At 40.8% G+C, this 27,800-nt stretch overlaps 3 protein-coding genes across 8 annotated transcripts; 1 reads left to right on the top strand and 2 right to left on the bottom strand.

Annotated features, from left to right (window-relative positions):
- Window positions 1–279: 279 nt before the first annotated feature.
- On the bottom strand, window positions 280–5,755 carry ino80e (INO80 complex subunit E). Of its 4 annotated transcripts, none has more exons than XM_080896895.1 (8): window positions 5,702–5,755; window positions 5,315–5,397; window positions 5,146–5,216; window positions 5,007–5,059; window positions 4,832–4,913; window positions 3,025–3,142; window positions 2,624–2,722; window positions 280–1,102 (listed from the first exon to the last, which is right to left on the bottom strand). In XM_080896895.1, the coding sequence occupies exons 2-8, from the start codon at window positions 5,393–5,395 to the stop codon at window positions 896–898; spliced, it is 711 nt and encodes a 236-aa protein (XP_080753021.1). In that variant the 5' UTR covers window positions 5,396–5,397; window positions 5,702–5,755; the 3' UTR covers window positions 280–895. The 4 variants fall into 4 exon arrangements, with proteins under 4 accessions (XP_080753021.1, XP_080753020.1, XP_080753022.1 ...); XM_080896894.1 differs by having other exon boundaries at window positions 5,529–5,719; XM_080896896.1 differs by lacking the exon at window positions 5,702–5,755 and adding an exon at window positions 5,632–5,696.
- Window positions 5,756–8,507: 2,752 nt separating this feature from the next.
- Window positions 8,508–11,622, top strand: LOC308405639 (zinc-binding protein A33). Of its 2 annotated transcripts, none has more exons than XM_080896340.1 (7): window positions 8,508–8,653; window positions 8,872–8,946; window positions 9,133–9,228; window positions 9,401–9,634; window positions 10,121–10,143; window positions 10,299–10,414; window positions 10,503–11,622. In XM_080896340.1, exons 2-7 carry the CDS (start codon window positions 8,881–8,883, stop codon window positions 11,054–11,056), a joined length of 1,089 nt encoding a protein of 362 aa, XP_080752466.1. In that variant the 5' UTR covers window positions 8,508–8,653; window positions 8,872–8,880; the 3' UTR covers window positions 11,057–11,622. The 2 variants fall into 2 exon arrangements, with proteins under 2 accessions (XP_080752466.1, XP_080752465.1); XM_080896339.1 differs by having other exon boundaries at window positions 8,838–8,946; window positions 10,503–11,621.
- Window positions 11,623–12,687: 1,065 nt separating this feature from the next.
- Window positions 12,688–27,771, bottom strand: LOC308405835 (uncharacterized protein). Of its 2 annotated transcripts, XM_080896593.1 has the most exons (12): window positions 27,621–27,771; window positions 22,785–22,850; window positions 22,588–22,608; window positions 22,207–22,482; window positions 20,272–20,392; window positions 19,970–20,145; window positions 19,596–19,738; window positions 18,568–18,715; window positions 17,580–17,761; window positions 17,387–17,479; window positions 17,224–17,306; window positions 16,553–16,673 (listed from the first exon to the last, which is right to left on the bottom strand). In XM_080896593.1, the coding sequence occupies exons 1-11, from the start codon at window positions 27,649–27,651 to the stop codon at window positions 17,265–17,267; spliced, it is 1,299 nt and encodes a 432-aa protein (XP_080752719.1). In that variant the 5' UTR covers window positions 27,652–27,771; the 3' UTR covers window positions 16,553–16,673; window positions 17,224–17,264. The 2 variants fall into 2 exon arrangements, with proteins under 2 accessions (XP_080752718.1, XP_080752719.1); XM_080896592.1 differs by lacking the exon at window positions 17,224–17,306 and having other exon boundaries at window positions 12,688–16,673.
- Between the last annotated feature and the right edge of the window lie 29 nt (window positions 27,772–27,800).

Raw genomic sequence — 27,800 nt, 5'->3', positions numbered from 1 at the left:
GAGTTCAGGGTGGGGTAATAAACCACAACATAAGAGCAATTTAACACTTTCACTTTACAAAATATGTTACAAATGCATTTTGGTAAACACATAAACACTTTCTGTTTAAGTAAAGCTGCATCGGTGGAATCTGTGAATAACACACACACACACACACACACACACACACACACACACACACACACACACACACACACACACACACACACACACACACACACACACACACACACACACACACGTGAAGTTTAAATAAAAACTTTTAGTCTGCTGAAATTATTTTAATCTGACACACAGTTGGATGGGTACAAAAACTATACACACCCATTCATGAGAAACACTTTAATTTTTGACCGATTTGATGAAATAAACTGTGAGTACAAATGAGAAATGTCAAAACTGTAACAAGTAAACAAAACTTAAAGCTGCACACACATTTATGTCACAGTTGAACAGTTTTAAAAGGACTGCAGCACTTCTACAATACAAAGTCAGAGACAGCTGTTAAGCAATAAAAAAAACAAAGGACACACCTAGTATTCAGTTTGTGTGGATGTTTTGACAAAAATAATCAGCAGGTAGTTTGAAACCGCTGTACAAAGTAAAGTATCCATCCAGCTCAGTGATTCCAGACCTTTCTTAATCCTTTGCAGACTGCACTTTTGTCACAGACCAATAACCCGACATAATTTTACACAAACGCACTACTGATGATATTGTTTGGACAGCGCTGCTGCAGTTAAGCTTAAGTCCACAAGGGGGAGCTTGACCCTCCTTTCAAAAGTGTGGACTTGTTTGTTCAATGCAGAAATACATTGAACCCTGTTCTATTTTTCAACCTTACATCCACATACATTTCCCTCACTTATAAATAAATCTAATCGCACACTCAGGCTCACTCATTAGGGATGTCAATGACGAGTTCAGCCTCGTCTCCCTCTCCTCTGTCTTCGTCTCCTCTGTCACTGTCTCCGTCGCTCTCGCCCTCCTCCTCAGCTGCATCTCCGCTAAACATCTGTCTAGGAACCCAGCTGAAGTGGCCACTGGCTGTTGGAGGAGCTGCAGGGCCTGATGGGTAATTAGCTGCCATTGAAGTAACGACCTAAGAAGATCAGAAAGAAGAAGTTGTTGTTTGGAACGACAAAGCGAGGGATGGACGGAGTGTAAAAGAATGATGAGTGGGGATTGATGGTAATGTCACAGATGACCGGAGTAAATCAGGACAAAGCATGAACAGTCATGGTAAAAAGACAGTACACTCTACTTAAAATCTAAGCTTTTATGTATCCGGATAGAATAAAAAATAAATAAATTCACCTGGTTCTTAGTGGGTCTTAAAATTAGGTAAATACAACCGTAACAATTGCATATTACAGTGTGTCATTAGGAGTGTAGGTAGCAGCCAGATGCTGCTAATCAAATGCACTTGGTTAATTGATAATCAGCAAATGTGAGCACCTTTATGAAAGCAGACGATTTGGCAGTTTTCTGGTCTGGAGCATTCAGATGTGTGTTAACACAAGCCATCAGCAATGATCAGCAATCTTAGAGAAGCAACTGTTGCTGCCCAAGGGCATTTCCAAACAATCTGCCCCATCATTCTCCAGTGAGAAGGATTATTCGCAAGGGGCAAACATTCAAGACAGCTGCCAATCCTCACAGGAGTGGGTCTTAACACACAATGCTCAGAGAAATGGCAAAAAATACAAAACAACCAAACACAGCCTGTCAGCACAAACACCTTATATCAAGTGTCAGGTGCAGTGGTGCAGGGACGATGACTTGGCTTGCTTTGCAGCCGCTGGATTCAGGCACCTTGCAGTCATAGAGTGGAGCATAAGCTCCTGTGTACACCAAAGCATTCTACAGTCAAATGTGACATCATCTGTTGGCTAACTCTGCAACCTGCAACAGGACAAAGATCCCACGCACAGCAGCAACTCTAAAACAGAATTACTGAAAAAGCAAAGAATCAAGGTGTGATGGCTCAAAGTCCAGACCTCAACCTGACTGGAATGCTTAAGAGAGCTGTGCATAAATGAATGCCAACAAACGTCAATGAACTGAAGAAGACTGATAAAGTCACACAGAAAAAAATTACTTCCAATTATTGGTGCTAAAGGTGGGTCTACAAGCTACTGAGTCACTGGGCGCACTTTGTTTTTCCACAAACTGCTTCTGCAGTTTATGTTTTTGGTAAAGACCATGTGTTGTTTATCTCAGGTTGTATTTAGCTCAATTTAAAACCTCCTAACACCAGATCATTTTTTAAATATTATATCCTGATATGTAAAACCTTACAATTGACAGAGGGTGCACTTTCTTTTTTATCACAACTGTATATGCACTCATATATTTTTTCATTTTGGGGCTCAACAAAAGGGTCTTGAAATGCCATTGTTAGAGCAATAAAAATGAAAAACTGTACTATGAAATATACATATTTTAGATGCTTTTTACTTTGTTATAAATATGCATCTAAACTGAAAATACTGGAAACAGCCTGCCGGGCCATCAAATATAAATAGCTGGTTTGTGTACAGTTTGTGAGAATAAAGCGTGAAGTGTTTGATCATAATTATTTTTATCTCTGAACATCTTGTTTCCCCTCTTCCTCTCTCACCTTCCCCGTAGTCTCTTTCTTGTTTTTTGCCGTCTTTGTTTTTCTCTCTTTCTTCATTCGTTCAGCTGGGGGAGCCAAATACTCTGGTGGGAAGGGCATCTGCCCAACACACACGCAGGCCCCAAATCATTGTCAAATGACCACACAAACATGCATGCACACAGTCAAAGGGCAGTTTATAAGACAGACACACAGAAAAACAAACAAAACAGACACAGAAGAATGAACAATAAAAAGACAGTGGAGCAATTATAAATCTAAAAACAAAAAGCAAGGAACAGACTTGTGAATAAAATAATGCAAAATTAAAAAAACAGATTATGCTCTTTGATGAGAAGATGAATATGACGGCAATGTTATTGTTGTTGGTTGCAATAAGATAAGAGGGGAAAGAAACTCACAGCGTTGAGGTAGGCCCCAGAGCCGGATGACTGCAGGGAGTTCACACCAGGACGGGAAAGCAGGGAGAGATGAGGAGATGATGATGAAGGGAGGCACGCACCGGGACTACTTTTTCGCCTGAAAAGAAGGTCATGGATTAAATAAAAAGAAATATGAATGTGTTTTGTTTAACAATTAGAAAGCACAAATGTTTCACTCAACTGTCCTAACAGGCTTACTTGGCTTGGACATGTAAAGTAAGCCCAAATAAACCTAGCTTTAAAATGCCCCCTACTGCCTTCATTGCATATCCATCCATCCATTTTCTGCTGATTATTCGGGGCCGGAACGTTGGGGCAGCAGAGAAGCCAAACCTCCTTCTCCCCAGCCACCTCCTCCAGCTCACTCGGTGGAACAGGGTGTCCTGGGATTACCCCGGGGCCTACTCCCAGTAGAACATGCATGGAACATTTCACTGCTACTACTCCTAGTACGTCCCAAATGACTGAACTTCTCACCCTGTCACTAAGTGGGAGGGCAAGCCACCTTCTCCCTCAGAGACAGGGTGACAGAAAGATTATGCTGAATTTTTTTTTTCTCATACAGAATTGTGAAAACACCGTTCTTGTGCTAGCTAGTCACAGTTAAGAAAACGGAGAAAAACAACATTCAGCCACTGTAAAACAGTAAAAATACTCACTTTATGATTTATTAGTGTTGGCTAGAGACTCACACTAAACAAAGGGAAATCACTACTCTAACCTGTACCTTAATATCATTTAATGCTTGAATATAAACTGACTGGCCAAATCCAGTCACCACCTGGATTTAACACCTCGAATAGGAAAGAGCCTTCCACCAACAATTACTGTGGTAATTCACACGCTTCATTTATGGAGCTACATTTCAAAAGGGACAAATTAATGGCCTGCATGCATTCCGGATGATCTCTGAAACTACAAAAATTGGGCTAAGAACTGTTCAATACATCATTAAACCTGGAAGTGGTGATGATTGAATGACTCTAGATCAAATCATACAATATGGCTGTGTTTAATACTGAAAGACAGGGTATTTCCACACATAGCCTTAAGAAAACTACTTGGTGTTTAATTGGGGGAAAAGGCTTCAGTTTAGGGAGCATAAAGATTAGAATCTTGGGCAGTGGAAAAAGATCATGTGGTCATATAATCCCAGATTTAACAGATTTCAGATGGGAACCTGTTGGTCAGTGTTATGATCTGTAGTTGCTTCAGATTGTCTAGGGTTGGTTTGGTAGTGTTATTTGTCTGAAAATGAGATCAGCTAACTACCGGAATATACTGAATGCCCAGGATTTTTCCATCACTGAATTTTTTCTTCCCTGAATACACTGGCTTATTCCAGGATTATGTGATGGTTTCAATTACTTCTATCGTTGTAAGTATTCTTCCCTTATGACTTGGATGTAAATTAAAATACTATTTCAGTATCTAAGGCAGATAACCTAAGTATGAAGAATGCTTACATGATGTACATATTGTGAATGCCTGCTTTTGAAACCTTAATAAAAATATGAATTAAAAAAAAGAATACACTGGCTTATTCCAAGATGACAACACCAGAATTCATTGGGCTCAAACTATAAAATGAGTGATTCATGGAGCATGCAACTACTATGAATACTTATAACACACAGTGTTGTGCAATGCAAAGTAAACAGGTAACTTCGCATTGCACAAGACGTCTGTGGAGGGTGGAAATAAAAGGTTAAATATGAACCTACTCAAAAGTGAATGATTCTGGTTGATCTACCTGGTAATTAATTTACTTAAATAGCCGACTTACTTCTTTGCTCCCTCTCGTTCCCTTTCCCTCTCTCTGGGTCCTTCCCCTTCACTGTTTTCCGAGGAAACAGTTGCTTCTGAATCTGATGATGAAAACAAAGACAAAATTGATCCACAGGACTTCAGAAGCAACAGCTTTTGTTTTTACTCATAAAGGTTTTATGTTCCTAGTCTACCTGATGAGTCTTCATCTACTCGCTCATACTGCAGCAATCTGTCCAGAAGAAAGCTGGAAAACATGTATAGAAAATTATTTTTTGCATTTCCATTAGGATGCACAAAGCATACCTATATGAAGACACAATCCTCACAAACCTCTTGTCCCTGGAAACTTTCAGAAGTTTCCTCTGTGCTCTCCTCAGCTCCTCCTGAAAACACTCCTGCTCCTGGAAAAGGAAAACAGCGAAACGAAATCAGCGCAAAGACAGACACGCAACTATAGCACGGCGGAGGAAACGGGACGGTTTAAAATGAAAACACTCACATAAACAAGAAACTTTAATTTCCGTTTGAGATTTTTGTATTTCCGCTTGTAGTCGACTTCGACGTCCGCTTGGCCGTTCATGTCTAAAATGCAAATAATTAAACCATGAAATCTGCAGTTTGTTAGCAGCAGTGGATACTAACTGTAATTGTTTTATAGCAGGTAGTGTCTGTAAAAGCACATTCTTCGTTTCCAGCGGAACCAGCCTCCGTACCTTCAGCTAGCTCCGATATCTAGCCTGCTACCTATAGCTAGAGCGCCACGAACAGTTCAAATGTTTACGAAGGCTTATTACAAAATATGCTAGCACGACTCACGTGAATTTAAAGCTAATTTATCTCATGACACCTCTCTCTTGAGTCTGCCGTGGGACGTGCTATTGTTTACCTATCTGACGTCGTATTCGTGCGTCTTTCTTCTTCTGCTGTTACAGTTGTTTGACATTCACAATTTCGGTGCTTTCCCGCCACCTCCTGGGCAGGAGTGGAAGTACCAACTTTAAAAATCCCAACAATATTTTATATTTAAATCCCCTTCTTCTTTTTCATCGTCATCCAGCTGTTCTCTTTATGGGTCACTACTTCGGATCACTTGTCTCCATCTGACCCTGTTCCCTGCGTCCTCTGTCACACCAGCCCTCTGCATGTCCTCCTTTACTACACACATGCATCTTCTCTAAAGTCTTCCTTTTACCTTGTTTTAGCTCATTTTCAGTCCAGTCCTTGTAGCTGACTATTCTCAAAGGAATGTGTTTTTGTTTGTTAAAATGGACTGGTACATAAATGGTGCTTGAATGAATGAATTTAAGCACTCAAAGCACTTTTTTTTAGCATAATCCTCATCTGGACCTTCAGCTGATCCATTCACTATTCATTGAAGCCTTATCAGTGGAAGGGCAGCTGTCAAGAAGACATTTTAATGAAGGTAAACAGGGCAACAGGTCTTATAGAGTGATGAATCCAAACTGAAACTTTTGGTTCTAATTGAGAGAGGTATGACTGTAGACACTCTAAACAGTATCTACAGCCATCTGTAAAACACAGTGGAGGCTGTGTCATGTTTCAGGACTGCATTTCAACTACTGGTGTTTGGGATCTGGGAAATTACGAATCCAGAAAAGTATAGCCATTCAATATCATCTAGAAAACATCTCAATTGACACTACTTTAATTTTTAGTATGACAGTGATTTCAAACATACTGCCAGCGCATTGAAAGCATAAGCAAAAAAACAAACAAACAAAAAAACGCACACAATGGAACACTATCAGTCAGAGATTGGCCTCCCCAGAGACCAGGCCTCAACATTATTGAAACAGTGTGGGATCATCTTGACAAAGAGTAGAATAAAAGGCAGGCAACATCCAAAGAAGAGATCTGAATGAACTTAAAGAAGAGGGAAACTAATCCAAAAAGGCTTCTCAATTACAGGGAGTTCTGGCTGTGCTGAAGAATAAAGGTGGTCATACCTTTTTACATGCATATTAATTATCAAGCTCATTAGAATTCTTGTTTCCAAATTTTCATTTATGTCTGCATGTTTTTACACAAAACATAGAGAAGTTAGGGATGGCTCACAACGTTTGCACAGTGCTCTAAAACTATTCTCTCCCTGACCATTAAAATCAAGTTACATAGGTCCTTCAAACATTTGTGCCCATGACAAAATATTTTCCATCTGCAGGAGTGGAAACTTCAGCCCCATTGGGGAACTAAGTTGAGCCTCTTAAGTGCATATTTTTAAAGACCTGTTATGCAGACTTGGATCAACTTTCTGGTTGCAACTTATAAAAGCAGGAGTAGTCACTGAAAGGAACAGTGTAGGGCAGAAAACCAAAATATGGGCTTACCTTGGCCCAGTCTTCCGTAGCCTGAACCTTTCTCTCTGGCCTACGAGGAGTAATCCAAATGTGAATTCTTGCAAATCAAATTTCCTCATATTGTTCCTCCTCATCTCTCTCTCTTTTTGCACTGGGGTTCTGCTGAACTCCCTTAGATATGTCTCCCTGCAATTTTCTGTGCCCGATGTTCCAAACTTGGGTTTGACATAGTATGCTCTCTTGTGTGTTTATTCCCTTGTTTTCTGCATGGTGGGAACTTCTCAAATTTTTCTAAATGTATAAATAAACACGAAGAGGAGACGCAAATCCCTGGGAGGATTGTGTTAGGGAGGTCATCCAGAGTAAAACCCATACCAAATCAAATATGTGCAGATTTCAAGCTTTTATAAATACACATTTAGGGAAAGAAAAGTTCCACATGAACAAATGCAAGCATCAGATGTCTTTTATTTCTTTTAGTATAAAGTATTAGACATATATTACTAGTAGTAGTTTTTTTCTATGTATTAAGCATTATCTGTATTAGTATTGTAACACAATAGTTTGTGAAACTAGACCTGATTTATTAGGAATCGATCACAAAGCTCATGAAACATCCTTTTATATTCTAAATATCTAAATTTGCTAGCCAGCAATGCTTTACAGCTACTTTTATCCTCAGTCAAGAGTTACGTAGCATGCATGCGCGTCAAGACTCTGCATTTTATTAAATCTCCCTGTCCCCTCCACCTGCCGCATGCTGCGGTGCACTGAATTTTCTGCTCAACCTTAGTTCAGCACAGTCACTGGCCAGCACCCAGCACCATGAATTATAGATGAAGAACATTTTGCAGAGATGCTTCAGTGCACGTAGCCCACAGCCAGACCCTTGAGTGTGTGTGGGGGAGTTGATGGGGTGTGGGTGAGACAGAGATATATATATATAAAAAAAAGTTTGGATAAGTGGACAGGCTGGAGGGAGGTTTATTTATTTATTTATTTATTATTTTAAGACACAAAGTGAGAAGAAGCAGTGGGCGCAGATAGTGTTTCTCCAAGGGCAGGGAAACGCTGACTGCACATTTCAAGATGCCACCCCTTGCAGTCGATATAGAACCCGGCAGGGCACCGATAGCGAAACAGCATCTTTTAATGCACCTTCCAGATCAGGCAGATATCAGAGAGCCACCTTGCAAAAATAAACACACACTGTCTCCCTTCCAGGCAAAACAACTGCCAATATGAAACACAATATCTCACTGACTTGCCGCCCCTCTCGTTGTTTCCAAAGACACTGGCAGACAGAAATAGACTCCTCTGTGTCTGCTGCCATAAATCGCTGCTGCCAACCACCCAGCCAGCCAGCCAGCAAGCCCTCCTGGCAGCTCCAGTCATCTGCCTCTCTCCCACCCCTCCATTTCTTCCCTTACTTTTAATGGAGCCATATTTTCTCGAGTCAGGCTGTGGCTGCTGATCTGTGCTTGTCAATACGTTTCCTCTTGTTAATTTTCTGCTTGGATGTACGTCCTCGTTGCTCTAATAGTCTGACTGTATCTCACTGTTGTTCTCGTTGTACTGGCATGTGTGTTTTCCCTCTCTCGCTCCTTTGCTCTCCCTCCCCATATTGATGTGTTTGTGCTGTATGTCATTAATTTTGTTTCTCTCCTTCTAACGCCGTCTTTCGCTCTTATTTCAATTTCACAGAGGTCTTTTTGTTCCTGCTCTGTCCTATACACAGAAAACTGGAATGTACCAAAACCACGCTAAAGACACCAACAACAACTGCCAAAAAAGCCTTCTCTGTGGTCAAAAGGTAAGCTTCGAGTTCTATGGTTTCCACCTGCTGCTGTGTTTGGAACAGTTGAGAGCAGATACATTACCTCTTGAACGTTCTTTATTTTTAGCTTCCTGTTTTTTTAAACTGTTTGCAGTAGGATTCCTGTTCTCTTTGTATTTTATCTGCAAGGTTATGTCTCCTTTGTGTGTGTGTGTGTTACAGGAAAAGCTCATCCAGGCTATTAAAAGAATCAAGCATGAGGTAGATGAGTGCAGAGAAGCAGAAAGAGAGACATACATAGAATCAGTGGAAGTAGAGGTACCATCCCCGCCTTATTCATTATCTTTTATCTCTTTTTACACACAATTATTTCAGTTTATTGCAGACTAATTGAGTGTGCTGAAGCCAGCATTGGTTAAACACAGAAACCCTTCAGTTTGACCTACATACTAAATTTCTTTCTTTCCATTTTCCCTGATTTATCTTTCAGAACAGGTTTGATGACCTAGAAAGGGAAATCAGAGCAGAGTTTCAGAACCTCCACCGCTTCCTGGATGAGGAGGAGTGGAGGGACCTGGAGCGACTGAGGAGGGAGAGACAGAAGCAACTGAAACAGCTGAAGGAGAGAGAGAAGAAGATAGCGGGGCAAGGGCGAGACCTGGAAAAAGCCATCGCAGTGCTCAACAACAAGCTGACTGAGGAGGACAGTCCTAAGCTGATCAAAGTGAGGAAGAGTGTCACTGAATAAGAAGACACGACATGTGATTGTTAATTAAACTTGGGCTTTTATGAACTTGACTCTAATTATACTCTGCAAAGCTGTGGTGTGTTGATAGGCAGGGTTTATGTGTGTGGTGAGGAGCAGCAGCAATACAGTGCTTTATCTAGAGCCACTGTTTTCCACCCTGCTCCTTTGACACACTCGCCTTAGAGTAAAAATAACTTTCTATAATTGTTCATCCTCTTTAAACACTTTCACAGTTAGAGCATGCATGTTTACAAAGGGCCACCCTTACACAACACCACTTTACTGGCACTTATTTGATCAATAAGTATTACATTAGATTCGATTGATTTGATTAAAAAGCAGTTTCTCATTTAGAAAACAAAAGCCCAAACAGCAGACCCGTGTCCAAATACAAAGCTTTCTATGAGAAAAGTGCTCTGTTATGTTGTTTTAACTAATCAAGGCTGAATTCTTTTCTTGTAGGAAATTCAAGATCTCATTAAAAGGTACGTTTTCTCAGTAGCGTGACTTTAGTAAATAATCTGAATCTTGACATTGCCTCTTAACTCATTTATCCTGTGTGTATGGACGTTTAGCATCTGTGAGACTGTCTCACAGATGGACCTCCTACCATTTAGTCCTTCCCTCTGTGTCCTAACAGATCTCAGGTCAGCTTTGTTCTCCCAGCGGAGGTGGACACAGAGGTTCGCTCTGGCCAGTTTGTCGGTCCCATCCAGTACAGAATATGGAAACACATGAAAAGCTGCCTCTACCCAAGTATTTCCATACAGCATCATTCATTCGATGCAATACACATGTGAATAAGCAGCATCAGTCACTGTCCTCAATCTGTTTCTGTTTCTAGATATTACATCAGTGACCTTTGACCCTGAAACAGCACACCCGAATCTGACTCTCTCCCAGTCCTGCACTTCAGTTTGGTTCGATGAGGATAAAGACACAAAAGACTTCCAGGCCAACCCGCGGCAGTTTCACTATTACTACTGCTTGCTGGGCCGTGAGGGCTTCACCACAGGGCGACACTACTGGGAGGTCGAGGTTGGGAGCAAGACGGCGTGGAGGCTGGGTGTGGCAAGAGAAGACGTCCCAAGAGGGGAGATGTCTGCCACAGGCACCTCCAACGGCCTGTGGACCTTGGCACTGAAGAGCGGCTCTATCCTAGCCTGCACTGACCCAGACCCGATAAAGATCAAGGTGTCGCTCTGCCTCGTCCGCATTGGCGTGTTCTTGGACTGTGAAAAGGAGGAGGTGACTTTTTATAATGCCCTTACCATGGCACCAATCTACACCTTCTCCATGGGCACTGTGGAGGTTCCTCTGTTTCCCTTCTACAACCCATGTGACACAGATTATGGAAAGAATATGGCACCACTGAACATCTTTATCCCTTCCCTATAAGAAGCTGTTCAGCTGGAACCGAACATTAAGACATTTGCAGAATTAATTGCCAATGATTTCATCATGATTTTTCATTTTTGAAGCACCTCTCCAACTGGATTACTTAACATCTTACTCAAAAGTATAATAGCTAGATGAGTCAAAAATAAAATTAATAGTTGCTACAGTGATTCTATTGTGTCTCTCATTTTAAGAAGAAGAGAGTCCCTCTCATTGATTATGCACTTATTTCCTGGTAAAAGAGGGTATAAATGGAAAAACTCAGTTTATGAAATAAACACAGGTCACTGCTTCTGTAACTTTCCTTCACTCTTTAAGGTTGTCATTTGCAGCCAATCTGGAGCTTCAGGATCCACAGCAGGTGTAAACAGAGCTGTGATGTTCTTACCTTTGGCCTACATATAAATAGCTCTGTGTCCTGTGTCCTGGGGCAGCTATGGAAGCTCAAAACGCACCAGAGGGGATTAATGTGGTCAGAAAGTGACATGTGTTCCCCACAACAAATCACGGCTGGCATTGTGTGAGATCTCCGCTTGGTGGGATAGCCCTGAGACGGCACTGTCCTTCTGAAAGGTTGTTAATTGCAGAGAAAGAAAAACTAAGACAGCAAGGCAGCAGATGTCATAATCTTTTGTTTATTCTTAGTATTCCTTTAGACATGAAATAAAGATATTGTCTTTACAAAACATCTGTGTGAAGTGTTGTGCAAAAAGGGAGTACAGAGAGAGAGAGAGAGACCATGTGAGACATCACACCACAACCAGGCCAGGAGCAGGAATTAGAGAGGATCAGAGCAGAGACAACTCACATAGTGCAAGGAGTACCAGTGGTCTTAAAAGTGGTGGGGGTTTTCTCTAATCAGAGGTGGGTATGAAACCACAATCCCTCTGGCACCAATTAGCTGTAATAACTCTTCCTTCCACTCACCGTCTGCCTCTCTCACACTCATACTCACTCTAAGTGGCTTTCTATTGCAATCACTGACAGCACACAGTAGTGGCGTTGTGTGGAAATGTAGTTTTAGCCACCTCTCATTAACCACTCACAACAACATAACCCAAACCCACACAAAGCTTTGTCATTCATCTGCTGCTATCATGAACTCACTCACAAACTCCAAACTAACCCATAGACACTGTTAATGGAAACATGCTTTGCTTGTATGCTGCCTACAATTAAATCAGACTCTTTTCATCTCTTTTAGAGCCCAACCAACAAAAGAGTTTAAAGACCGGAAGCAATACTTGGTAATTTAAAAATGCTTTTTTCTTTCAGACACATCAATCATAAAGCAGGAACTTCAGTAACACTTGAGGGAAGATGAACAACTTTAATAATTGACCAACGCGTTTCGGCTTGTGGCCTTCATCAGGGTCATAGTAAATCATTGTAAAAAATTGCTTAAATACAAGACAGGAAACAGAAAAAAAAATCAAATTAACCAGTCAAAACTTCATAGATAGGTCAGCTGACATATAATAGGTATTGGTTAATTGGCTAAGTTACGCCCAAGTAAATACCAGACTAGATCATTTACTTGGGCGTAACTTAGCCAATTAACCAATACCTATTATATGTCAGCTGACCTATCTATGAAGTTTTGACTGGTTAATTTGATTTTTTTTTCTGTTTCCTGTCTTGTATTTAAGCAACAGCTTTCTGGGTTGACCTCTGTAAACACTTTCCTGCTGATTTTATGACTCAGTCACAGATTTTGAGTAATACTGAAGAAAAATCTTTCTGGTGATATGTCGGTCAGGCTCTAATCACTTTGATCACACACATTTCTTTCACATTAACACATCGTAGGTTAGCCGGCAATTTTTGCTTTGTTCATTCAGGTGTGCAAACTGCATATTCTGGATCAGTGAACATCCTCCTCACTAAAAAGGTGCCATTAGAATGCGGCTAACGACAGAGCACAGGCCAACTATCCAATATACATTTTAGGCACTAAAACAAAGACAAAGAGTCACTTGAATATCTCAGAGTTACAATACGTTTTTACAATATTCTTGTGGCTTCCATCACATTCACACTCATGATTTAAAACACTGCACTTTTTGTTTTTTTCTCTTCACACTACAAGACGACTGAAGCAGGCACATGGATACTTTGCTCACAACAAATGGAGAAGCACACATAAGAGTTTCATTTCTGTACAAACTCCCTGTGCATAGATTCAGCACACACTCGCTCATATATCACACGCACACTTATAGATACGTGCATCATAGGCATACGGACTTTAAAACGCACACAACGATGGCGACATTAAAAACACCACTCCTGTATTCGCGCACACTGACACAACGTCTGGACGATAGAAGCGGAACGTGCCGTGGGCATGCTGCAGTCAATGCTGTAAATGACACTGGTTAAACATTATTAATATGTAAATAGTGTGAGAGATACGGTGTGCTGACAGCAGCGGATAATAACTGGTCTAAAATAGGCTAATACAGTCTCGATGGGAATTTACAATATTTGGAAGTTGATTTAGTTCAATACATTAGTGAATATTAGTATATATAGTGTGTGTGTATATTTATATAATTATATATATATATATTTATATATTAGATTGAAGTTTGTAGAGAAATTTAAATGATTTTCTTTTTTAATATTAAGTATGACACATTAAAAACATTCAGCCTCATGGTGGGGAGGGGTTACACTTGCATACACATGCAGTATTTACAAGGCTGGAGTCCATGTTTGTGTTTTACATGTGTGTGTCTGTATCTGTGTGTATTTATATGAAGAGCTTTGTTAGTACTGCCAAATAGCGTTGTGGTTCCCACACAGATGCAGGCTGGAGAGCAGGCGTATACGTCTTTGTACACATATTACATTAAAAGACCTTTGTCCATGTGTAATACATCTGACTTATTGACGCTGTTAACCCATCTAATGCTGAGGCACCTTGAGTTTATTTTTGTATTTTTGTATTTTGTATTTTTTGTAATTTTAGTTTATTTATTCTGTTGCTCTTGGTATCAAATCTGACATCTAAATCGAGCTCATTTTATGGCTTTTTCAGATGCTGACAAAACACCTCTTATTCATTTACTCATAAGAAAACTCTTTTAGTAAGGAAAGCTATAAAGAAAGGCCAGCTGACTGTATACGGATCTACTTTTAGTTTCCCTACATTCCTCTGACCATTTGATCCAACATGCTTTTTTTGATGTACACACTGTCAGTGTGTACATCAAACACTGACAGTCACTGGTTTGCCACTGGTCAGTTAAAACATGAAGTAGGGACGTGCACATTAAAACGAACCTGCACACCTCCTCTTTACCATAAGTACCAAAAGAGTTTCAGCTGAAATTGCATTGACTGGACATCCTGAATACCAGGTCAGCTCAACACAGACAGTGTCATGGATTTGGTGAAGGCTCCATACTGCTGGTTTTTGAAGCCAGTGAGGCATAAATATTTAGTTTCTGCCAAGTTTTACAGCATTTATGTAAGCGAGCAAAAACGAAAGCAAGCAAATGAAAGCAGAATGAGGGAGAAGAAGAAAGGGGCGTGAGGATAAAGAAAGGAAGGAGAAGTGAAAGACCTCCACTGAGGCTAAAATCCCCTCTACATAATGCATGATTATCTCCGAATTAGTCTCGCAGTTTTCATTTGTGACGATATGGGGTGAAATACAAAAAATGCTGAGGAATTTGTTTTTTCAAAAGTCCCTGGATCCAGATTTGGATGACATTCAATAACTGATCACTTCTAAGACGGACCAAGCCCAGCTCTTTTAAAACTGTCACATGAATCCACTAATAGCTTTTGTAAATTAATCAATCAACCAAATCAGTCATATAGCCTCCTTGGTGGTCGTAGTAACACAAAAAGAAGAATGAACAGGGGCAAAGAAAAAAGAAGGTGGTGATGACGGCAGAAAAAGAGCAAAAGAATCATGTTCTAACAATGTGAACTTACCACACACTTTGATTTTATATTTCATACTGCAGGCACGGGGGGGTCCCTTTAAGCTGCTGGAAGTTTTAGCTGTTGTGAGTTTCCCATTAAATTGTAAGAGTGCTGGGATTTTTATGGAGCTATGGGGAAATCCAGATCAAAGACAATAAAGTGGATGATCCGGACTTGGGGGATCAGCCCGCAAAACACAATTTAATCGTCTGAAATTTCCACTGGGAGTGTGAATCTCAATCTCAAAGACTAGAAATAATGTGGTTAGTATTTTTAGTATAAGTGTGTGTGGGTGTGTGGTTAATGTGATAATGCACTGCGGATGTTTCTAGAGGACTGGCTCAAGTGAATGAAATCCAAAATTGAGCTATGTATAAAACTTCACCAGCAGTGTGATCTGATGGGGTTTTTAGTTCATTTAGATGATATCGGTGCCATCACATATTTTAGGAGGCTTAAGATGACACCAGCTGAAAGATTTTATCGGCTTCATCCATGTGCTGTTCATGTGCTGCTAGAGGAACAAGCGTCGAAATGGGAAATGATGGTTAGTTAGGGTCAAATAAGCTGTTGTAGTGAGCTGTTTCAATGAAATGTCGTAAACCTTTCAGGATACTTTAGAAAAAGACCTCATGTGGAGTAAACATTTTAGTTGTAAACTCTGCAAAGGATTGAACTTGCAGTTTGGCAGTTTAACTTTAAAAATGAACAGAAAAACAAGGCTGCGAGGCGTGTACAACTAAAATGTTTAACAATCAAAAGCCATGTTATGTGAAGTGTTTCTGAGCCAGAAAGTCTCAAAGGTTTAAGTGTTAGTTACAGATAAGTGAGATTATCAAGGTAATACTGTGTTCAGGCATTAGACATGTTAAATCGAGGTCCTCGCCCCAGCTGCAGTGGTTTCCTCATCATTTGGTAAGGGGTGTTCGATTGTCTACAGTAGTGGTGAGCGGTGGACAAGATCTGTGGGGCTTCCTTTGTGTTTTTGCACTTCTCAGGTGGTAGTAGTTGAGTCCTCAGCTACCGTGCCATCTTTGCCCGCCTCCAATATGGCACCACTAGCTTTCAGCTCCACTTCAGGGGTTTTAGGAGCGACTGCTTTTGGAGCTGAGCCTTTGATAATATCGGCGTGATCCGGGCTCAGTTTGGAATCCGGTCCAGGTTCGGGTGTGCCGTTGGTAATTGGTTCTGGTGTGGTTGGCTTGGGGTGCTCAGGGGTGGGAGTAAGGGCACTCTTACTATCAGGTGTTGGAGTGGTGGCTTTGGGAACAGCTGGTTTAGGCTCTGGGCTTGGGCTGGGCGCAGGTTTTTTATCGGCCTTGGGTTCTGGGCTAGGGGCTGGACTAGGTTTAACAGCTGCTCCTTTGGGCACATCCAACTTTTCCTCCACAGGTTTATCAGGAGTTTTCTTGGTCTCCGGGGCTGGGGTCACTTTAGTTTCAGGTACAGGACTGGGCTTAATTTCCACAGCTGGTGGAGCACTTGGCTTGGATTCGGCAGCAGGCGGAGGACTTGGTTTGGTTTCAGGAGCAATAGAAATGCTTACAGCCTCAGAGTCAGGGATTTGATCAGGGGCCTCAGTGTCAGTGTCCAGGGGGAGAGCAGTGTTAAAGCCAACGCCGGAGTCACTGGTCTCTAGATTACCAACTCCAACTTCTTTAGAGGAAACCTCGAGACCCTGAGGGTAGGAAGACAAGGTCAAGCAAGTTTGTTTGTGTCTATTAACAACAAATTGATTCAAAGTTGCATTCGATATAAAAAGGGGACATAAAAAGGCACATATACAAAAGATTTAAAACCACAAAGTAAACTGGAAGATAATAATAAGCTAAAATCGAATAAAATAGGAGAGTACATGTCACAGCGAAGCTACAGTGCAATGCGAGGTTTTAACAAATGTAACTTAAGGTAAGGTGTAAAATGCAGTGGCAAAGAAATGTTTTCAGCCTTGATTTAAAAGAACAGAGTTTGGGCAGACCTCAGGTTTTCTGGGAGATAGTTCGAGAGATGTGGCGCATAAAAACAGCAAAGCTCAAAGATGCTTTGACATGTTTGGCTGTTTGTTTGCTTGACCTATCCCAAAAGACCTGAGGAGTCAGAACAACTCATGACACAGCAGCACATCAGAAAAGTATTTTGGCCCTGAATCATTCAAGCCTTTGAAAATCATAGTGATAGAGTAAAATCCATTCTTCGTCAGATAGGAAGCCACTGCAAAAATCGGAGACCTGGACTGACGTGATCCGCTTTCTCGATCTTAGTGGGGACTCTAGCAGTAGCGTTCTGAATAAGCTGCGACTCTCTGTAAACGCTTAGAACAGCATAAGAGTTGAGACATCATTAGAAACCTCAGTGACTCAGTTTTAAGTGGGAAATAACACATTTCCTTACTTTAATATCCACCTCAGTGCTCTGTGACTTCTCCGTGTTGTCAGCCTGGGAATGCTTGGATTCCTCGCTCATTTTGGTGATGTTCTTGACCACCTTTGAAGACGTACACAGAGCAGAACTTGTCATTATATCCGAGCACACTCTATCCTTATGCTCTTCATCACATCGTCAGTAGTGTATTTTTTTCTCCAACCTGTCTGAAGGCCTCTCCTTCCTCCTCTTTTCCAGCGTTCTGGGCAATCTTCTCCAGGGCGGCAGCCCTCTTGGCCCTTTTCTTCACTTTGATCAGACAGGACAGCAGGCAGACCAGCAGAAGGAAAGCCAGCAGGCCCAGCAGGGCTATGATGGCCACATACAGTGTCTCCAGCTTATAGGCTACAAGGACACACGGCAGAAAAGAGATATTAATATTTCAACCGACTTCTCATTGATGTGTTGAAATTCTATTGCATACAGAAAACAAATTCCAGAAGTTTTCAGCCCTCATTACTTCACAGGTACAGGAGACGGCCACATGACATTTTAAGGGCTGAATTGCACATTTAATTTTAAAAAGCTTAAATGGCTTAAATTCACAATCTAAGCAAAAATGAGCAAAAATGTATTGCCTATGGTGTAGAGTAGACTTATTGTTCTCCGATAATTCACTGGAGAAAAGTTTTAAAAGATTATATTTTGGGTAAACTTTAAAGGGTCATATCATCACGTGGAAGAGGTGGCTGGTCAAAACAGGGTAAGGCATATGAAATGTCTAATTTCTACATATTTTTAAGCATTTTTACTTTTATTAAACACTTGTAAAATTAAGATCACATCCACGGTTAACCATTTATGCTCCCTTTCACACCTATGGTCGACCTAGAATTACTAACTAACATAACAGTCATCCAAAGACAGTCTTCACAGTCTTCTAATTTAAAGTCATGTTAGAAATGTTATCATTGAGGGCTTAAAAATTCAGGAAAATAAGGCGAATCAAAAAACACCAAATTTGAATTTACACATTTTGAAATTGAATTTCAAAGCTAACATTTTGCATGACTTTAAACAAATCAGCTCCCTTTGTAGGGTTCAGCTAGGGGGATTTTTCAGATCCAGTGCATTTTAGATGGAATGACTTTTTACCAGCATAAACAGCAATACAACCCAGTCTATTAGTGTTTTCCCCACTCCTTGCTTACGTTTCATTTCAAAGAAGACAGTAGACACAGTGAAATTCTGTAGGTCCTTAATCGTGAACAGGCCTTCATCTTTATCATTGACGTCATCCAGAATGACCAGTGAGCCCTCCAGAGACAGACGGTTCTCGAAACCCAGCTCTGTTTGGGCCTACCGTGAAAAAACAAACATTTTCATACTTGGCATCAAATACAGAAATCCTGATTAGAGCAATAAACATTAAACATGAATGACTGATGAGAAATGGAATACAAACCTATTCATACTGACTGATACAAGGATTTAGCTCTTAAGTAACATAAACAACACACACAGTCTGTTAGAAGCATTTATCAGCTATAAAACAGCCTGAACTTCAGCACAGGCACTTAGAAAAGCTGCAATTACTCAGCAGGTTGCAAATAATGAGAAGAAGAATATGGGCAAATGTCATAAACAACAAGGCACACATAATTACAATAGCAGTTATAAAATTTGCTTTTACAATATGTTTGAAAAATGAATGCTTTTTTATGCTTTTGTGCAAAATAATATGTATATATTTTTATATTATACACCACAATATAGGGTATTTGTAAATGGCAGCTAGTGTGTAGATACAATACCTGTGGATAAAAAATAATCAGCCGCAGCTTTTAATCTTTGAATTCAGGTGTATAAAATCAAGGACCGACTCGCGCAGTCTGCCTTTACATATAGAGTGAATATAAATCCCATTAATCATGTTGTATTAATACCTATGTATTAGCTCAGTTTTAATTATTAAAGTTAAAGCCAACCTGTTAACATTATTAAATTAAAGTGGATGTTTATGCTCATTTCATGCTCTGCTCCATATTTTTTGGTATGAATCTTACTTCAAAATAATCCTTATTTATCTGATACTCAAAGGGCAGCCACTTAGACTTAGACACTTAAAATCAGCATCCACATTTGTAACAGTATATGGCAGAAAACAAGGAACAGAAATGACGTACAAAAATGAAAGAGTCATAGCTGGACTATAGTGGGGGAAAAAGGCTCTAATTACAGGTGTAAATTCTCCTTTGTCCAGCAGCAGGCGCAGTGTGGAGTCACTCTTGGGGCTGTAGTAGAGGTACACCAAGGAGCTGTTGAGTATCAGGTTGATCTTCAGTTTGTTACCGCGTTGCAGTTTCACAAACTCTTTGTGCTCTGAGACACAAAGAGGCAGAAAAGAAGGAGGGACATTTGATAAATAAATCACAAGTCTGTTTACAGCTCCATGGATCATCTGAAATGCATCAGCCCGCAGGAGCCCATTAATGTTTCAGTCTTTAAAAAGCCATTATGGCAGCAGGGGAAGGGGGGGTTAGAAGCTCATTTAAAGCAAGCCAAGTGTAGGAGAAGAACATAGGCATGAGGTGTCTTCATATGTGCTCTCACCTTTGACATTGAGACAGACTTTCCGTTCAATACCACCTTTGTTATCTCTGACAGTGTAGCTACCCTCATCTGCATCTGTAACACCACTGAGGGTGACATAAGGACCACCGGTGCTGACGCGACCCTGATAGCGCTCCGGTGATGTCCCTGCAGCAGTCAGCACCACCAAACCTGGTCTGCAGGAGGGAAAGTCAAAGAGGAGGAGCTTTTTCTCAACCTTTCCTGTTACCTCTGTCTCACTGAATGTACATCAATGTTGCAAAATGTCATTACATATTCTCTTGGGTTAAAATATCACCTACCTAAATGTCTCCCTGGCCTCTGTAGCTCTGGGTCTGTATTCAAGGGTGATGGGAGGATTCACCCCCGACAAATGAATACTGAATTTGTCTCCATATTTGACCATCTGCTCAACGGTGCAATCTAGAAGATAAAAGCGGAGAAAAAAACACTTGATTAAGTGGACAGAAAACTGTCTGAAATTTTCACAGAGATGAGCAGCGACAGAGTGACAGTTTATTTGAGAAGGGAGTAAAAAAGAACAGGAAGGATGATGTGACAGATGCTGCAAAAAGAGGACAAAGGATCCAAAAATATCAGAGTTACAGGAATGAAGGGGAAGTAATACAAACCAAATAAAGTGAAAGACAGTAAAGACGAGATAACGACAGGACACCAGCAGGCGGGGAAGGAGAGCGGAGTGGGTTGGTGGTAAAAGAGCTGCATAATTACTGCAGGGCAGCTTCACTCTCTACACACAAACACACACATACCTCTTCATCACTTGATTTCACATTTACTCTCAACATATGGTACACAGCTCTGCGCTACGGTCGCTTTTATCAATATTGGGTTTGAGCCCACCACTCCTGCTCCCAGCCCAAAATGCCTTCTTCACATTTGTGTGCAAGTCTAATCTCTACAGTCAACATTGCTGCAACTTGTAATTCTCACAGGACAAACAGGATGTGCTAACAGTAGGTTTATTAAGCTGCTGAAATTATTATTGAAAGCACAAGTAGTAGCAACAGCGAGATATACCTAGTATCAAAAATCTGTATTAAAGGTATTTAGTGGGGATAAGGAGGCGTGTCTGTCTGTGTTTTGGAAATATTAACAAATTGTATGTGACTAATCGTCTTTGACGATGTTCAGATGCTGTTTTAGAGCACTAGTAAAAACATGCAGTAATTGTTTTCTGCGTGACTTTATCGGTCTCTCACATCATCGTGGAGGAATTTGGCCCACTATTCTTTACAGTGTTGCTTCAGAGCATTGAGGTTTGTTGGCATTCATTTATGCACCGCAGTACTTTAATAACATTGAGGTCAGGACATTGACCGGGCCATTGCAACAGCTTGATTCTTTTCTTTTTCAGCCATTCTGTTGCAGATTTGCAGCTGTGCTTGGGATCATCGACCTGTTGCTTGACCAAAGCTTCACCTAAGCTTTAGCTATCAAACAGATTGACTTTAGGGAACTTTGGTATACAGAGGAGTTCATGGTCAGCTCAATGACTGCAAGGTGCCCAGGTCCTCTACCAGCAACATAAACCCATATCATCATCCCTCCACCACCGTGCTTGAAAGTTGGCACGAGGTGTGCTTTGATTAGATGCCACTGCAAACCAAAGCCATGCTGCCGTGTTCTTTGTAGAGATAAAAGGCTTTCCCCTGGCAACCCTTCCAAACAAGCCATAATTGTTCAGTCTTTTTTAATTGTACTTCATGAAGTTTAACATTTAACATGCTAACTAACCGAGGCCTGTACAATCTGAGATGTAGCTCTTGGGTTTTTTGGAGTGTCTCCGACCTCGGAGTGAACTTGTTGAAGCTTGCTCTCTTGAGAAAATTGGCAACTGTCTTGACTTTTTTCCACTTGTGAATAATCTTTCTCACTAATAAACCTCAGAATGCTTGTCTGATGTCGTTCCTCCATGGCAGGGTGTTAATCACCTGGATGCTGCAGACCTGCAAACTTCTGCCTTCGTAGAAGCGTTCACACTTACTGATGATCAGTTAATCAAGTGCATGTGATTAGTAGCAGCTTGGTGTTACTCGCCGTCTTAATTCCTAATCAAGTATCAATTATGTTATTATATCAATTATGACAATCAATTATGTGATTATTACTGTATTTGTAAAAATACAGTAAAAACAGTATTTAATTTAGGTGTGATTTTGTGGGTTTTTAGGAATTCTGTCACCATGTTTAATGTGTGTCTTGTTACTCTGTACCTCGGACTGTAAGCGACATGCGTTTGACATCGTCTGGCTTCTCCAGATTCTTCACGGTGTACACGCCCTCATCTCCCTCACCCACAGCCTCTATAAGGAGATGGGTGTTGCTGCGGTCGAGTTTAGGCCGACTGTGTACCACTTTGCCTTCCCTCATCAGGTGCACATCCTTTGACCGAGGAGCAGACTTGTTATGAAACGTGACCTCCACATTTTGGGAGGGTAGTAGGATGTGGAAATCCTCTCCGTGGAATAACGTGTAAGATTCCTCATCAGCTGGTTTTTATGGTGGATAAAGCAAAGAAACAAACAAACATTAGAGTAAAAGCTCACAATATATATGAGACAAATCAAAAAGTATCTCTCAGACACACGTTTTACCTTTTAAGGGGGCAGAAAGAGCTGCAAACAAAGACAAAAGAGCATTAGAGTTAAACTGATATGAGTAATATTTTACAACCTTTTCATCAGTTAAACTTAAATAAAAATTTCTAATTCCTCTTATAGCATAAAATGTACTAATATAACATCTAATTGCATGTCTTGTCAAAAACAAACCATGCTGACAATGGCCTTACCCGTGGTGACCAGAAGGCTAAGCACGATCACTCTGAATGTCCCCATGATAGTCGATTCTTTAGCGTCTGGAAAGAAAAGGGAAGATTAATTATCTTCAGATTAAATCACAATAAAAGCCAAAGGTACTTATTTTCCTTCATACTTGAACATAGTTTATATTTAAGTAGGAAAATTACTTGGATATCATGAAAACCCATTAAGTTCAGTGCCTCAAACAGGAAACATCTAAAAACAGAAAATCAACAAGACAATGATGACTTTTACGAGACCCTGTGGAGGTTTACAGCACTGCTCAGTTGATATTGATGGTTTGAATGGCTGGCTTTCATGCCGACACATCAGAAGCAACGCAACAGGGGGCTGCAGCAAAAATAACCATCCTATGGTGTTTGAAAGCCCAGGAGGACCAGGAGGAAACACCTGCAGTGACCACAGCTTGACAGTGCAGCGTTTAGTAGCACACTAGTTATATACTTTAAAAAGATCATGATAAATTGAAATGTGTACATCTTTGACCTCATAATATATGTATGACCTTGTTTAATTATTTATGTAAAAGAACGTCTTTTGAACCTCTACGCAATACCTCTAAGGCTGAAAGTGCCTTTCCTCTCTTTTATCTTATTCTGTACAGGTAAAGACTTAAATTAGAAAAGATCTAACCGTCCAAAAAACTGTCTGCGAAGAAGAGACTGAATGTAGGGGCTTTTGGAGTCCCTTCATTTTCTTGGTTCTAATTACAGGTTTTACACAAAATTGGTGCTTGAAATGCAACTTTTGTTGACAAAATAGGATATAATAGCACACAGTTCTGTATAAAAAAGTCTTGAGCCACCCTTTTTTTCAGATCTCAAGTTTTTTCAATGGTTTTAGTTAGGCTACTTAACACGTATCCTATGACTCAACCCAAGGATAAAAAAGGCCTAACTCAAGGGATTAGCCAGTGTTGTGTCTCAACATTACAATGTAATAAAGATAATAATAAATGATAGCTATAATAAATAATTTGTTCCCATTTCTTTAATTTTAATCCATAAAACAGCTTATTGCAGCATGACAATGATCCCTAACTCACTGCCAATGCACTAAAAGTATACCTGGGTAGATATCAGTCATTGATTGGCCTCCCCAGAGCCTGGATCTCAATCTCACTGAAGCAATGTGAGGTCGCTGTGACAGAAAACAGCACAGAAGGCAGCCAACATCCAAAGAAAAGCTTTTAATGTCCTTCAATAATCTAGAGAACCCTTCCACAAGACTACTTAAAGAAATTATAAGAAAGCTTGTCTAAGAGAGTTCAGGCTGTATTATACACTGAATTTCACTTTCAAGCCTTTTACAATTCTACTGAAGTACTAAATTACAATTTATGTTTCAATAAATTATTGCCCTTTTTTGTATTTTTGAAGCAAACCATAGAGCACTGAGGGGTTGTTCGAGATTTCTGCTCAGTACTGTACATAAGCTTTAAATCGGGGTTTTAGGTTTATGTTTTAAAGCTTTTCTTAAAGGTCTAACCTGAAGAGAGGCTCTTTCTTGTTAGGAATATGTAAATATTTATGAGGCCCAGATGTCTTTGGGTCAGTTTCAAGAGCTGCTCATTAATAACATGCCCGAATGTCTGAATGTGACCACAGTATAAAGGTGATCTGGGTAACAGTTCGACTGGTTTTCCCATAGGAATTTAAAAAAAAAAAGGTCTCTGTTGTGGAAGAATTCAGCTGAAACACTGAAGGGATTATTGTGATGTGAAGTGCCTTCTGCTACACAGAGGCAGCACATCAAGACAGTTTGTGCAAAAGAGATTTTTGCTGCAGTTTCATTTACAAAGCCCAGGAGGGGCCTGGGAGGGAACACCTGCAGTGCTCACAGTCACACTTAGCAGCAGATAATAAACATGCAGTAAGGATTAAAGTGTCGCTTTGTAACACTGCAGACATCACAAGACATCCCGTTCCTGCTGGAAGTGATGAAGCACGCAGCCATCTTCACAGTCTATTAGGCTGATCGTGTATTTCCGGTATGCCGGCCATCTAACTGGCTTTGGAGAATATATTTCTTCAAAGCCAAATACTAAAAAGGCTCTTGTTGTTCCTTATTATTTAATTACAGTAATTAGCATTTCACAGTGTATTAATCTGACAACCAGAACTGCTGTTACCCAGAAGGCCTCATGCAACCCTCTGCAGTGTGTCTGCCACATTCTCACACAGCACTCTGGGCAGAAAGCCTAAAAGCCCACTGATTTTATTGTATCTGAAATAAAATATGGAACAGAGCTGCGTCACACAGAACACTGTCTCACGGCAAATGAATAAGTGGTGTCCATTCATCACTAAAACTCAAATTACACTGTAATTGTATAACAACAGTCCCCATCTTTGTTTTTCTTCTGCTTGAACCCTTTGTTTGAAGCTGCTGCATCATGCACTGACTGTGACATCTAACTAAAAGAAACCAGACTGACCCTTGAAGAAGTCAGTATTTAATTAATCCAGCAATCCGAGACGTAGGATTGGTTGGCTGTGAAGAGAACGAAAGGGGAACCGTTCGTCCATCTGTTTGCCTCAGCAGTTAGTCTCAGGGAGTCGCAACGGACAATCAGGATATGTGAACCAAAAAAATAAAAAATCTTGTTGTTTTTTTTTAGCGTTTGATGCGAAACATGAGAAGACGAGGCCTGCTTCACTGAGCATGAACATGCATGCACATGACAACACGGGCATTAAGCTATAATATAATCTTATTTATACACTGCCCTGTGGGATGCCAACATAGGCACAGACTAGCATGCCATCTGCCACCCTTGCCTGACTTTCTCTCTCCTTTCCCCAAGCTTCATTCAGTCTTCGTTCCACCTCACTGGCCTCTCCGCTCAGCCTCCTTCTGTTTTTTCTTCTGTTTTCTCACTTCTGTCATAATTTTCGCATCTACAGATATTACCTTCTACCACCGTGACCTTGTTCAACTCACCCTGTCCTCTTCAGCTGCCTTCTTTAACTTTCTGTGCTTCTGTTTGACAGCTTGGTGTCATTTCTCAGTGTCTCTCCGTTACATTTTGTGTTCTCACTATGACTTTTCTCAACCCGAATCCCATGCCTCCTGTCTCAGGGCAGCTGTTTAATTTGCCACTTTCTCTGAATTTTCTCTGGCTCTCTCTCACTCTCTCTCTTATCGTGTCTCTTTTATCCTCTCCTCCTCCTTATCTTATATAATCCAAGCCAATGCATCCCACTCTGAAATCAAAGCCCGTGCCTGTTCCTTCAAACGCCAAACTCCCCGCTTACGGAGACACAGTCAGATCTTTGTCCATGGCCTTTAAAGAGGCGGAAATGCCTTCAGTGACTGCAAATGTGGGGCAACTACAAAGCAAACTCTGTCTTTAACCTCCATCATTTCTCCTTCATTTTCACTTAACTCGTTTTCGTTGCACGGGGAACACGGGGTCACGTCCCCCTCGTGCTGAGTAGGCAAGCTAGCTTAAGCTCAAGTGAGCTCAAGCAGGTTTACACAGAAGTACGTACTGCACCATGCCTTCACAGAGCTTGGCATTTATAAATCATGAGGCATCAAAGAAAGAAAGAAAGAAAGAAAGAAAGAAAGAAAGAAAGAAAGAAAGAAAGAAAGAAAGAAAGAAAGAAAGAAAGAAAGAAAGAAAGAAAGAAAGAAAGAAAGAAAGAAAGAAAGAAAGAAAGAAAGAAAGAAAGAAAGAAAGAAAGAAAGAAAGAAAGAAAGAAAGAAAGAAAGAAAGAAAGAAAGAAAGAAAGAAAGAAAGAAAGAAAGAAAGAAGTATTGTTGCATCAAGAGACACGTGTGGGAGTGAATGAAAATGGTGCATTTGATTGCATCATACGTCAAAAACGAGCTTGGAGGTTTCCCCTTCACCAAGACAAAGAATGGTGAAACATCACTGCAGATCTCCTCTTGTTGAAAAAGAAAACAAAACAAATTCAAAGATCTCGTCCAAGTGAAATCAGAGAGTATCATTTTTGTACCATTTAGTAGAGGAAGCCTGTAGCAGCTGACAACCAATTTTCTTACAAAGCCTGCTGCAGTGAACTAAAGGATGAGACAGGTTTCCACCATATTGCTTGCACCTGTCAGATTCATTAAAATCAATGGACATGAGGGAGGAGCGGGGAGGTGGAGGAGGAGGGAGCTGGTGGAGCTATGTGCAGCATTGACAAACATGGTAGGAGAGGTGATGAAAGAAAAGATGTGAGATATATTCATGCTTAAGATGAAATAATTGTGCAGTGATAGAAAACAATGACTGGTTGGATTTGTTGGGTGTTGATGCTGTGCAGCAATGGCCACAGTTTATGAGCAGGACTGCAGGCAGAGCAAGGCAGAGACAGCCTGTAGGCCAAGGCTTCCTCTGAGAAATGAAGCTATAAACCAAGCTTTTAAGTCTTAACAGAACATTTACCCAATAGACCACACAACTAGTACCATGAGACACTAAAATAAATATATCTATATAATTTCCATATAATGATTATATTGCCAGCAATAATGAAATCAATCAAGTATGTCTTTGTATTAAACCTGCTTAGATGAGCCTGCATGTTGTTAAAAATGAACATTTCCCCATCCACAATTTACATACGCCGGGACCGTTTAACAGGTAACATATTTTCACACCTCTCCTCGTTCCCAGTAAAGCGTGCAGTTGGTGATAAACCCCGCAGCTCGGAGTCTTATCAGCCACCTCAGAGCCGGGACAGCGCATCAGGCAAAAAACTGCAGAATTTAACCCGTCACGTACCGGCCACGTTTAAGGCACACATCCGTACATGTATGTGAAGAAAAACGGCGCTCTGCAGCGCACTTACCTTTGAGTGGCCGGCTGGAGCTGCGGTGCATTCACGGAGCAGACTGCCGGGATGCTTTCAGAGGTGAAAATCTGTGCGGACGTCGCCTGATTTCTCCCTCGTCGTCTCCCTCCCTTGCAACCTCGCCCCCCTCAAGAGCAGCACTTCACGACTCGGGCTCAACATTTGGGAGATGTTCAG

This window comes from Rhamphochromis sp. 'chilingali' (assembly GCF_963969265.1).
Source record: "Rhamphochromis sp. 'chilingali' genome assembly, chromosome: 11".
Lineage (NCBI taxonomy): Eukaryota > Metazoa > Chordata > Actinopteri > Cichliformes > Cichlidae > Rhamphochromis > Rhamphochromis sp. 'chilingali'.
This window is presented reverse-complemented; position numbering and strand designations above follow the sequence as displayed.